The 12,360-nt window shown below is 53.5% G+C and overlaps 1 protein-coding gene and 1 non-coding gene across 6 annotated transcripts in view; one reads left to right on the top strand and one right to left on the bottom strand.

Annotated features, from left to right (window-relative positions):
- Positions 1 to 12,360, bottom strand: part of EPB41L1 (erythrocyte membrane protein band 4.1 like 1) — a 135,589-nt gene that overhangs the window by 69,534 nt on the left and 53,695 nt on the right. For 3 of the 5 annotated variants that reach the window (XM_055544933.1, XM_055544934.1, XM_055544935.1), the window contains exon 1: positions 2,754 to 2,858. The exons of 1 other annotated variant lie outside the window; for it this stretch is intronic. In XM_055544933.1, the coding sequence (XP_055400908.1) occupies positions 2,754 to 2,763 (10 nt within the window). In that variant the 5' untranslated portion in view covers positions 2,764 to 2,858. Of the gene's footprint in view, positions 1 to 1,344; positions 1,476 to 2,753; positions 2,859 to 12,360 lie in introns of those variants that run through there. One more of the 5 variants, XM_055544936.1, reaches the window with a different exon arrangement.
- TRNAC-GCA (transfer RNA cysteine (anticodon GCA)) lies at positions 7,756 to 7,826 on the top strand. Its single transcript has one exon. It is a non-coding gene; the product is annotated as a tRNA-Cys (tRNA).

Genomic DNA, 12,360 nt, shown 5'->3' with positions numbered 1-12,360 from the left:
CAGTAGGTATGACCTCAGACTGGCCAGTGGAAGCTGGCTTCATCCCTGCACAGAACTGGCAGAGCCTCCCTGGGCCACGGCGGCTCAGAGAGGAGGCTGGCACAGGCTGCCTCTGCCGCAGGCTCCATATGAAGGAACGGGTGGGCAGGCGGGTACACAGTCGCCTCTGTTCTCCACACCCTTGCCCAGGACAGACAGCCCCACTTCCTCCAGGGGTATCATTCGAGGTCCCGAGCCTTCAGCCTGGCCTGGTGGCTACTGAATCTGGAAGACTCCTAATGCTGGGAGGTGGGGGAGAGATGAAGCAGCTGTAACCCCACCCAGCGCTGGAGAGGTTATAAACCTAGCCCTCTTACACTCCCACCTCTGGGTACAGAGGAGGAGATATGAAGTGATGGCAGGAACAAACGGTAGTGTCTCTCTCCCATCAAGGTATTCTCAGAGCTTGCGGGGGTTGGCGGGGGCGGGGGGGGGCGGGCGGTTGGTGAGTGCGGGGAAGGAGGTGGTCAAGGACCACAACCGGCAGCCGCGAAGGAGACCAGTATCCTCAGAACTCCTTCCTAGTCCTTGTCCAGCCTCCTAAGCCATACCTCTGCCAGACAGTGGCCTTAGATCTGATAAGCATCCTGGTGGCTGCAGTCACTTGCACCCCCAGCCCCCCGCAGCCACATACCATGCCTGCCCCCCAAGAACCCAGCCTTACGGGCCGTCAGACATCCCCCAAGTGAGAAGGTGCCAGGCACAACTGGGACCCACAAGTCCTCTCCCTCTAACGTGTCAATGCCAGGCCAGAAACCCAGTGGTCCTAGAGCCAAGTTCTATCCCCCTAGCTTTGGGAGACATGGAAGGGAGGTAGGATGGGGAATGAGCCAGAGTGGAGGAAGGTCTGCAACCAGAGGATAAGTGAGGACCAGAGCTCCCCAGCAACCCAGGCTCCAGTCAAGAGACTGTCTTGCAGCGTCTGAAGCCCGGAGGAAATATCCAGAGGGCTCTGGGCCTCCTCTGAGGCGTCAGGAGTGGTCTCTGAGAGGGGAGAACAGGAGTGGGCCAGTCCGGCACCCACCCAGCAAACATTTATCCTTACAGCAAGCCTCAGCTCCCCGCCTGCCCACCTCTCTCTCCCAGGAGGCTGCAGACCCGGGAGGTCGGGAGGACCAGCTAGGACCGCCCCTACACTGGCCGGAGGGCCGACAGCCTGCAAACTCAGTTCCTGCCGGTCTGCCCCCCACTCCTCGTCCTCCCCCAGGGCTGAAGGCTGGGCCTCCGGGTAACGAGCCCCCGGCCCACCCCCACCCAAACCCACCCACGCCCCCCCGTGCCACCTGATCGCCGGCACGTGCCTACCTGGGCCTGGGGGTCCCCATCTCGGGCGCGCGGGGAGCGGGGCGCCCCCTCGGCTCCTGCGAGCCGGCAGGCCGCGGGGAGGGGCGGGCTCTGCGGAGCAGCCTGTTCCGCGACACCCCCGCCCGCTGATGGATGCCGACTGCAGCAGCGGCGGCGGCGGCGGCTCGGCGTGCGCCGGGGGCTGGGCACCGTGCCCACAGCCCCGGGCCTGGCGCCCGCCGCGCGGCCCGCCCCCGCCCCCGCCCGGCCTCCGCGCCCAGCCCGGGGGCCGCCGCCGCGCGCCCGCCTGCTCCCTCGCGATGGCCCGGCCCCTGCCTCCGCCTCCTCCCTGCCGGTCTCCCTCTCCCTCTCGCCGCTCTCCCGCTCCCGCAGGCTCCCAGGCCACCTCCTCCGGGGCGCCGTCACACTGGGCAGTCCCCGGGACCCCGGCGGGACTGTGCCTCGGGCGCCCAGTCCTGGGGCTCCGCGGCTCCCACCCTGGCCTGGGCCAGCCTCCGGTCCCCTCGCGCGGGGGTTCGGCAGGGAGAGAAGGAGAGGGGAGTGGGGGAGGAAGAGGAGAGGCTCCCTGACTCAGAGGGGGTGACTCAGCCTCGGCCCACCGAGCGCGGCCGGATACCCTCACCTCCCCTCCCCGGCAGCTCTGCGCGGGGCAGAACTTCCCCGGAGCCAGCGCTCCTCCTCCACCAGGGGGGCGGTATCGCAAACGTCTCCCAGGGGTCCCATGTGTCTCTGAGTGCGTGTACGTGTGCATTTGTTCCTGTGTGCTTTGGTGACAAATGCCGCGTACAGCTGTTTCTGGAGGTGCCGCGTAGGCATCCAGGCTCCAGGAAGGTGGGCTTGGGGGGTGGCCAGAGGGCCTGCGGCACCAAGGTCCTGGCTCAAAACCAAGTGAAGCCTGGCTTCTCCCCTCCAGCCGCGCTATTACAACTCAGAAAGCCGTCCAGACCACCTTACCAGACAGAGGAGAACCCCCCAACAGCCTGGGTTCCAGTCCAGCCCTGTCACGTGTCAACCAGTACCTTTGGGCACATGGCTCTCTTGCTCTGGTCCTCACTTTGCCAATGAAAGAAAGAGCTGGATGTACCTGTCTCCACAACATGATCCCCTGAGATTTCTGCCGACGGGTCCCCATTTGCAGCCCACAGGACCCCTGCTCCCTGACCCGCCACCATCCCAGGCATACACATACACATGCGTTCATTCTTCAGATCATTCCTGAGTACCTACTGCATGCCAGCCACTGTTCTAGGTGCTGCAGAATCCACCACACTGGTAACCGGAGGTTCAAAGCTGGGACGCCACCCACATGAGAACCAAGCCTCCACACCCTCCCCGCCTGCCCCTCCCAGGCTGCATCTCCTTCAGTGTCCACCTCACCAATGGGCTGCATTCCTTAGTGTCCACCTCACCAGGATCCATCTGCACTCCCACACTCCAGAGACAGGCAGCTCCTTCCGTCCACTCCTCTCTCCCAAGGCAGATGCTCCATCAGGGTGACCTACCCCAGGGTCTTTTATCAACCCTAGATCCTCCACGGAACAAAGCTATGCCCCTCTCCCCAACCCCTCTCAGAGAACCAAGACAGCAATCATGTCCCTTCTCCCCACCCCCAAAACCAAGCCTTCTCTTCTCCAAGTTAAACATCACCAGCTCTTTCACCAGATGTTCCCAAGACACAGCTTCCGGTGCCTCCACTCTCTCTGCTGCCCCTAGGCTCAGGAGTAGTCAGAGAGCAGAGAGCAGAAGGAAACCAGCTCCCCTCTGAGTCCTAGAGAACACGCCCCCTCTCCAGACAGGAGACATGAAGATGCACAAACCAGCGCGGGGCCAACTCCCAGAAGGACTGGAGTCCTGCTGGGCAGACTTCCCTACAGATGTCCTCTTTTGTCTGTGGACTTTTCAATCCCAGCTTCCCAGAGTCAGTTCTTCCCAGGACCTCCCCAGGCCCTCGGGGGTGTGGCCTTGGGCAAGTCACTTTTTCACACTAGGGTGCTCTGCTTGAGTTCAGTTCACCACATTTACTCAAATGAATGCGCAAAAGGACCAGTAAAACTTAGGAGTTACACCAGATGAATTTGTTGTTTGATAGACACATCTGCTAAGAGATTTTTTCTGACTGCTTACTGCAAATATTTTCCTTCCAAATTGACACTCAGCCTCCTCTGCTTGCTGCCCTCCCCAACCCTGGGCTCCCATGGGCCAGACCCAGCTGCCCAGACGGCACTGCCTGGCCAGGCCAGTTCAACTCTCCTTCCCTCAGCCCTCCTCCCGTTCCTTTCTTTCCCCAGGAAGAAGCCTTGCTCTCCCCTCCCCTGCTCTCCCCTGGGGCAGGGCCACTTTCCCACCCTCCTCAGCTAGATGGAGCCTTTCACTTTCCCAGAAGAATCCAGGCTACATTCCAAAGACCAAGGCAGAACATTCCCAGATATGACTCTGGATTTAAATCCAAAGAGCTCGATTCCCTTTAAGTTAGTGGGACCACACAGAAAACCGGGCTTCTTCTACGGCTATCATTATTATTCTTTATATTATTATTATTGACTAACTTTAAAAAAAAACTTTTAAAACAATATTTATTTATTTGACTGCAGCAGGTCTTACTTGCTGCATGTAGGATCTAGTTCCCTGACCAGGGATTGAACCTGGGCCCCTTGCATTGGGAGTGTGGAGTCTTAGCCACTGGACCATCAGGGAAGTCTCTGACATTTCTATTTGTTGTTGTTCAGTCGCTAAATCATGCCTTACTCTTGTGATCACATAGACTGCGGCACACCAGGCTTCCCTGTCCTTCACCATCTCCCAGAGTTTGCTCAAACTCATGTCCAGTCAGTTGATGATGCTATCCAACCATCTCATCCTCTGTCATCCCCTTCTCTTCCTGCCTTCAACCTTTCCCAGCATCAGGGTCTTTTCCAATGGGGTCAGCTCTTCACATCAAGTGACCAAAGTATTGGAGCTTCAGTTGCAGCAACAGTCCTTCCAGTGAATATTCAGGGTTGATTTCCATTAGGATTGACTGGTTTGATCTCCTTGCTGTTCTATTAGAACTTTCCAGTTTGCAAAGTACTTTCAGAAGTCATCCTCAGGCCCTGTGACACACCGCCACCCTCTCATCTTATAAACAGGCAGTTTGAGGCCCAGAGCAGTGAGTGACTTGTCCAAGTTCCCACTTGCCAAGTAACACTGATTTTCTGGACCAGGCACTTTCCACTTCACCCCACAATAACCTTTTCCAGAGAAATCTGATTAGGGTCAGGGCACTGTCTGAAGAACAAACAGCCCCCTATAGGCATCAGTTGAAATCACTACCCCAGTTACTTGCCTTCCTTCATTCCCAGGACAGGGAAACTGAAACACAGGACCAAGACCGAACCGAGAACCAAACCTCGGAGAAATGCGAGGAGCCCAGGTGGAGGAAAAGAAGCCTCACCTCACCCCCCTCCCTCAATAAGCAGGGCTCTTCTGAATTCTGCTTCCAGCTCTGGCTCTGCCACTTCTTTCTATGTTACTTGGGTAGATGATTTGATCTTTCTGAGCCCCAGTTAATTCCCTATAAAGTGGCAGAAATTCTTCCTGCTTTACTCCTTGAGTTGCTGTGATGGAAGATCAGCAGATGTCAGCAGAAAAGAAGGTCTCCCCCTCTCTGGGCTGCTGGGGAGGTAGGAGAAAGTCTTTCTTCTTATTTTTGTCTCCTTTTTTTTTTTTTTAAGGCCATGCTGTGTGGCTTGTCGGAGAAGGCAATGGCACCCCACTCCAGTACTCTTGCCTGGAAAATCCTATGGACAGAGGAGCCTGGAAGGCTGCAGTCCATGGGGTCGCTAGGAGTCGGACACGACTGAGTGACTTCACTTTCACTTTTCACTTTCATGCATTGGAGAAGGAAATGGCAACCCACTCCAGTGTTCTTGCCTGGAGAATCCCAGGGACGGGGGAACCTGGTGGGCTGCCGTCTGTGGGGTCGCACAGAGTCGGACACGACTGACGCAACTTAGCAGTGTGGCTTGTGGGATCTTAGTTTCCCAATCAGGGATTGAACACGGGCCCTTGGCAATGAAAGCCTGGCATCCAAACTATTGCACCACCAGGGAATTCCCAGAAAGTCTTTCTTCTGAAATTTTAACTGGAGGGAACTTGATACTGCAAAAGTGCTAGGATACAGGAAAGCCAGGAATAGAATGAAAGTGATTCGTACCTCTGGCTGGGAAAGCAAAAATACAAGGTGTTAGCTACAACCCACCCAAGCCCACTGGTGGGGCAGGGACCAAACCAAATACTCAGGTAGAGTCCCTCCCACCCCACCTCTTTTATCTTTTGAATGAGGAATCCAAGGCTCAGAGTAAAGTGGCAGCTTGCCAAGGTCACCCCATTGGAGGCAATGGTCTCGTGACTCCCAGTCACCAAGGGCCCCTGGATTCCTGGGTGGGCAGGGTGGGGTGGTGGGCGCTGCTGGTGTAAGGATTTCGTCTTTCACTTAGCAAACAGTGATGTACACGCTGAGCCTCAGGAAGGCAAGAGGAACTGGGTAGCCTCTGTCCTGGAATTCACTGTCAGTCCAGCGGCAGAGAATGGTACCTAAAGCAGCACATCAGAGGGTGTTGTAAGATGAATCAGCACCACTTTCTGAGTACTTGATCTGTGCCTGGCACCAGTCACACATTCATTTGTTTAATCCTTACAACAATTCTCTGGCATTGAGATTATTAACTATTTTCATAGCAGGAGTCTCTGAGGCTTGAGGTTAACGACTTCCCAAAGTTCACTTAGCTAATAAATGGCAGGGCCAGGATGTGTCTGCCAGGTCTGTCCGAGGCCAAGGGCTGAGCTTCAACCCTTATGCTTTGCTCCCTACCTCTAGGGCTCTGCTGACCTATGAGCTAGCCACTACTCACATATGGCTTCTGAGCACTTGAAATGCGGCTCGTGCACATTGAGATGTGCTTTAAGTGTAAAATCCACACTAGATTTTGAAGATTTAATTAAAGAAATGTCCTGTATCTCCTTAATAACTTTTGTATTGCAATGATATTTTGGATGTATTCAGTTAAATAAAATATATCATTAGAATGATTTTATCTCTCTCTTTTGGCTTTTTTTTTTTTTTCCACGTGGCTATTAGAAAATTTAAAATCACATATGGGACATCCCTGGTGGTCAAATGGTTAAGAATCCACCTGCCAATGCAGGGGACACCAGTTCGATCCCTGGTCCAGGAAGATTCCAAGATTCTACAACTACTGAGCCCATGCTCTAGAGCTGGAGCTCCACAACTAGAGAAGCCACCTCAGCGAGAAGCTTGCATATGAAAACTAGAGAGTAGTCTCCACTCACCTCAACTAGAGAAAGTCCACGCACAGCAGTGAAGACCCAGCACAGCCAAGTGAATAAATAAATACATTTTAAAATAAGAAATAAATAAAATCACATATGTGGCTAACATGTGTGGCTCAGAGACTTCCTTTGGTCAGCACCAGTTTAGATTCTCTGAAGTCCTAACCCAGCCCGTGGACCTCAGAAAAGAGCTCCTGTGGGAGGGGATGCCTAAACCAAAGTGAGTAAAAGGCACAGCCCTAGGGAGGAAGGTATGCGCCAGGGCAGGAGGGCAGCAGGGCCTGGGTGCATGCTAAGACATGTCTGACTCTTTGCGACCCCATGGACTGTAGCCCGCCAGGCTCCTCTGTCCATGGGATTCTCCAGGCAAGAATACTGGAGTGGGCTGCCATGCCCTCCTCCAGGGGATCTTCCTGACCCACGGATCGAACCCACGTCTCTTATGTCTCCTGCATGGGCAGGCGGGTTCTTTACTGCTAGCGCCACCTGGGAAGCCCCAAGGGCCTGGGTGGGCTGAGCTGAATGAAGCCCCAGGCACCTGACATTGGGGCCAGTTTATAGAGGAAATTACCAGAGCTAGACTTTCCAGAGCAGCGTGATCAATGGGCCTGGGAAGTTCTGCCTGACAAGGCTGTTCTTGCTGATCACGGGCATGCTCTGGAAGGCACTGCAGGGCAGCTGTGTCCGGGGGTGGGGAGCAGTCCGGGTGGATGGGCAGCAATGCCCACCTGGCAGGGACCTCCTGGCTCCAGCTGCCCCTACTACAGCTCCTTCAGTCTCCCCCAAGAAACCTCTCGAAGAACTGCTGTCTCCAGAGACCTTGCCATCCTGTGGGAACCACACATTCCTGCATTCGGTCATGCTCTGACATGCAATGATGAAGCTACACAGAGGGTCACACAGTGCAAAGCACTTTTCCATCCTTACTGTGACAGCGTTGAAGAGCCTGGGGGCAATGGTTGCCTCTGGGGAGAGGTCAGGGGGAGGGAGAGAGGAGGTTCATTAATAGCACAGGAGCTGTGTGACCTTGGGCAGGGCCCAAACCTCTCTGAGCCTCAGTTTCCACCTCTGTACAATGGGGTTTCCCCAGTGGCTCAGTGGTAGAGAATCTGCCTGCAATGCAGGAGACCCAGGTTTGATCCCTGGGTGGGGAAAATCCCCTGGAGGAGGAAATGGCAACCCACTCTAGTATTCTTGCCTGGAGAATCCCATGGACAGAGGAGCCTGGCAGGCTACAGTCCACAGTGTCACAGAGTCAGAAACGACTGAAGTGACTGAGCACACACAATGGGGATATTGTCAGCACCACCTCTTCAAGCTCCTATGACACGAGAGAACACCTGTGAGATACCCAGTCTCTTCAAAGCCTCCAGAGGTCACCTCCCCTCTAGGAAGTCCACCCCCCATTGCTTCTACCATCCAGCCTGTCCCTCCTCTAGCCTTCTGGACCACACATCTCTTGTCTTTTCTGAATTTGGGGTTCAGCTGTCACGAGGCTCTCTAACCGCTCTAATAAGACTGCTGCTGCTGCTAAGTCACTTGAGTCGTGTCCGACTCTGTGCGACCCCATAGATGGCAGCCCACCAGGCTCCTCTGTCCCTGGGATTCTCCAGGCAAGAATACTGGAGTGGGTTGCCATTTCCTTCTCCAATGCATGAAAGTGAAAATGCAGTCGCTCAGTTGTGCCCAACTCCCAGTGACCCCATGGACTGCAGCCCACCAGGCTCCTCCATCCATGGGATTCTCCAGGCAAGAGTACTGGAGTGGGGCGCTATTGCCTTCTTTGTCAAAGGTGGAAACCTTGCCTGTCCCCTCATTTCCCTTACTCTTCCCCCTCCCTCTGTCTTTGCCTCCTCTCTCCTCCCCCGCCGCCCCACTGACAGCCATGTTCCTGCACAGATCTGCACAGCCCAGAGGCTGCGATAGCCTAGCGGCTTGGCCACTTGGCCACTGTCTTTGGCCCAAAGCGATGCGAGTCAGGATGACTGTGCACACCCTGAGGAGCTGCACCCACCCTGCTCCCTTACGGGAAGAACCTTCAGTAGCCAGGTGTTCTCTGATACAGCGACTGGAACCCTGACCCAACTCTGCAGACCTTTCACAGCCTGTTCTTACCTGCCTCTTCATCTTCAGGTCCCTGTGAAACTGACTTGTTCTGGCCCCCAGGGCGCAGCCACGGTGGGGCCCTGCCTCTCCACTTTTGCACGTGTTCCTCCTCCGCCTGGGAGACCCTCTTCCCCTTTCCCATGATCATGATTTCAGCCATCCTCCAGGAAGTCCTTCCTGATTCCCTCCTCTTTACAACCCCAGCTCCCAGCTAGAAGGAACCTCAAGGCTCCTCCCCTTTCTCCTGGCTCTGCCCTCCAGTCCTGGGATGTGTGAATTGCCCCACTCAGTCCTCGGCTCAAAATAGGTGCATGGGGTGTGTCTCTTGGGAGCCAGAGCCAGAGGCCAGGGAGCCAGGAGTTCACCCAGGATGCCAGGACCCTGCTGAGGCTGAGCTCTGCTGACTGACACTCCACCTCAGCTACATTTTTAATGGATCTCCACACTCCTGCTCCCCCTGGGAAGTCAGCCCTCCCCTAGGACGTCTGGGAGCCATACTCCTGGGGCCTGAACATAAAAGATCTGGCCACGTTCCCACTGGATTCAGACATCCACCCAGCCTCCCGTCGGGCGCTTGAAGTGTCAGCTGAGGTTTGCCTCATCACAGCATCACAGACTCCTTGCAGTCAGAAGAGACCTTGGAGAGAATCACACTGAGGCTGGGAGCAGGGAGAGGCAGCAGAAGAAAGTCTGTGTGTGCGTCTGTGGTCCCCTGTGCCAGAAGATGCTGCAGAGACACCATCAATCAGCATCATCATCACAGAGAGGCTTTGGGACCCACTACGTGCTGGCATTGTGCCTGGCAATATGCATCCATTTTCAGTTCTTCACTTCTTCCTTCTCTGTAAGGCAGAGGTGATATATTCCTCCCTGATTTTATAGGGGAAGAAACCGAAGCTCAGAGCAGGTAAGCCAATAGTGCAAGCTCACATTGCTAGTAGGTAGGGGGCCAGGATTCAATGTGAGGTGCACTTGACTCCACAGCCAGTTTGTCCACTATTAATCCTACACACACACGGTTTAACACAAATTCACTGCAGAGAGATCGGCTATATTTTATCTCCTGTGTGGGGGTGGGAGGTGGGGGTAGTTTCATAAATGTGGGTAAACTTATGATCTGTGTACTTTTCTGCATTTATAACCTCAATAAAGTTGTTTATTTATTTTTTTTTTTATGTTTTTGTGCCAGAGATGAATTTATGCTAGAGATTTGGGGGATGTGCAATACTCTTAATATTAGAGTCTGAAACTATAAAACTATTTTTTTCCTTTTTCAACCATCTTGCCATTTCAACAGGGACTGTTCTGAAGAACTCATAAACCCCCAAGTCAGACCCAGCAAAAATTCACCTGCTGTCCATGGCTCAGACCACAAACATTTTCTTGTACTTACATTCCCAGACCAAGTGCCACCTAACCAAAAATCGGTTTCCAAAAACTAGCACTGCTCTGCAGTGTTTGCAACATTCTCTTCATCCACCCATCCGCCCCAGACGGCTGGACCAGCTGCTGCATCACTGTTAATCCCCAACTTCATGAGATGGCCAGGCAGCCACGTCTAGATGTTGCCATCTCCTTGCACCAGGCCAGGCTGGGCAGAGAAGCCGTCTGTGTGTGTAAACACAGCCTTCTGCTTGGGCGGCTCTTGCTGGACTCTCCTGGCCAATTGGGGCCCTCTGTGGCTTTTATCTTTCTGCCCAAAATAACCATTGGCTTCAGTGATTCTCTGGGCACGAATCAGACTCTCCTGAGAGCATGTGGCAGCTTGAAGACAGGAAGGGCACTTTATCCATCTCTGCTTCCCCTAGGCACCAGGACAAAGGTCTGCAGGATTTACTGAGCGCCTCTGTGTGCCTGGAAGAACCTGTGTTGGGGGTGAGGGCTCACTAGAAAAGTCTCAGGAAGCTGAAAATTTAGGAAAAGAGAGCAAACACCAATATCAGCCAACAGCAACAGAAGGCTAAAATATTAAAGGTTGTCATAAAGTGGGAAAGTGTCTTGGGAGCTCAGAGGAGAAAGAGATGAGAGGGGAGTGGGTGTCAAAGAAAGTCTCAAGGCAGAGGTGGCATTTAGGTTGAGTCTTAAAGACAGGCCTCAAGGACAGTCTAAATGGAGGAGAGAGTCTGAAGCAGGCACAGGGTTGGGAAGTACCGGATAGATTCAGGAAGCTGATCTTTTCTTTTTGGCCGAGCCACGCGGCTTGCAGGATCTTAGTTCTCCACCCAGGGATTGAATCTGGGCCCCGGCAGTAAAAGTGCCAAGTCCTAACCACTGGACTGCCAGGAATACCCAGGAAACTGACTTGAATGACCCAGAACAAAAGATGCCAAGGGCTGAGGCTGGGGCTGGAAGGGCACACAGTGCCAGTGGAAGCCTCAAATGGCATGCACCAACGGGCTTCCTGCACTGTCTGGCAATGAGCCACACATGACTATTTACATATAAATTAATTAAAAAGAAAAAAAATGTAAAAGTCACAGCCACATGTGATGGTGGTTACCATACTGGACAGCGTAGAACATCTCCATCACCGAAGATAGTTCTACTGGGTGGCACCAGAACACACGGCAGAGAATCCAAAAGGCCTTGAGCAGAGGTGAGACTGATTGGAGCTGGGCTTTATGAAGATTAACTTGTCCCTGGAGTAGGTACCTGGAGGTAAGAGAGAGACCTGGACCCAGGGCAGGCATTGTAATAATCCAGGTGAGATCAATAACTAGTTTAGGGACTTCCTTGGTGGACCAGTGGTTGAGAATCCGCCTTTCAATGCAGGTGATGAGGGTTTGATCTCTGGTTGAGGAACTAAGATCCCACATGCCACAGAGCAACTAAGCCCGTGCATCACAACTACCAAAGTCTGTGAGCTCTGGAGCCCGCACACCCCAACTAGAGAGTTGGTGTGCTGCAACAAAAGATCCCACATGCCGCAACTAAGATCTGATGTAGCCAAATAAAAATAAATAAATAAATCTTTTTAAAAATAATCACGTCTATTCCCTGTGTTCTTCCTATCAGTACACAGGAAAGCAGAGAGCCATGGTTCTCAAAGTGTGGTCCCTTGAACAGCAGCATCACCTGGGAACTTCTTGGTGTGCAAATCTTCAGGTCCCACCCCAGATCTACTGAATCAGAAACTGGGGGTTCAGAGCAGCAGCCTGTGTTTTCATCCGCTCTCTCCTGATTCTAATGCACAATCCCCATATAAAGGCTAGGAGCCAACTCTGGTTCCAGACTCTATACCTCTAAGTTCTACAATCAGAAGACCTGGCTCCATGTCTTACATCTCTTGGCTCAGCTGTTTACTAGCTGTGCTTAATCCCTTTGTGCCTCAGTCTTATAAGGATTAAAGGAGTTAATACATGTACTTTTCTTAGAAGAGTGCCTGGCCTATAGTAAGTGCTCAATGAATGTTAATTATTTTTAATCCTCATGGGCCACCTCATCTAAACTATTATGGTACAGGACTTCCCTGGTGGTCCAGTGGCTAAGACTCTGAGCATCCAACTCAGAGGGCCTGAGTTCAATCCCTGATTTGGGAACTAGATCCCACATGTCACAACTAAGTGTCCGCATGCCACACTA

The sequence above is a fragment of the Bubalus kerabau genome, chromosome 13, assembly GCF_029407905.1.
Source record: "Bubalus kerabau isolate K-KA32 ecotype Philippines breed swamp buffalo chromosome 13, PCC_UOA_SB_1v2, whole genome shotgun sequence".
Classification (NCBI taxonomy): Eukaryota; Metazoa; Chordata; class Mammalia; order Artiodactyla; family Bovidae; genus Bubalus; species Bubalus kerabau.
The sequence above is the reverse complement of the archived record's forward strand: the minus strand, read 5'-3'. Positions and strand labels throughout refer to the sequence as shown.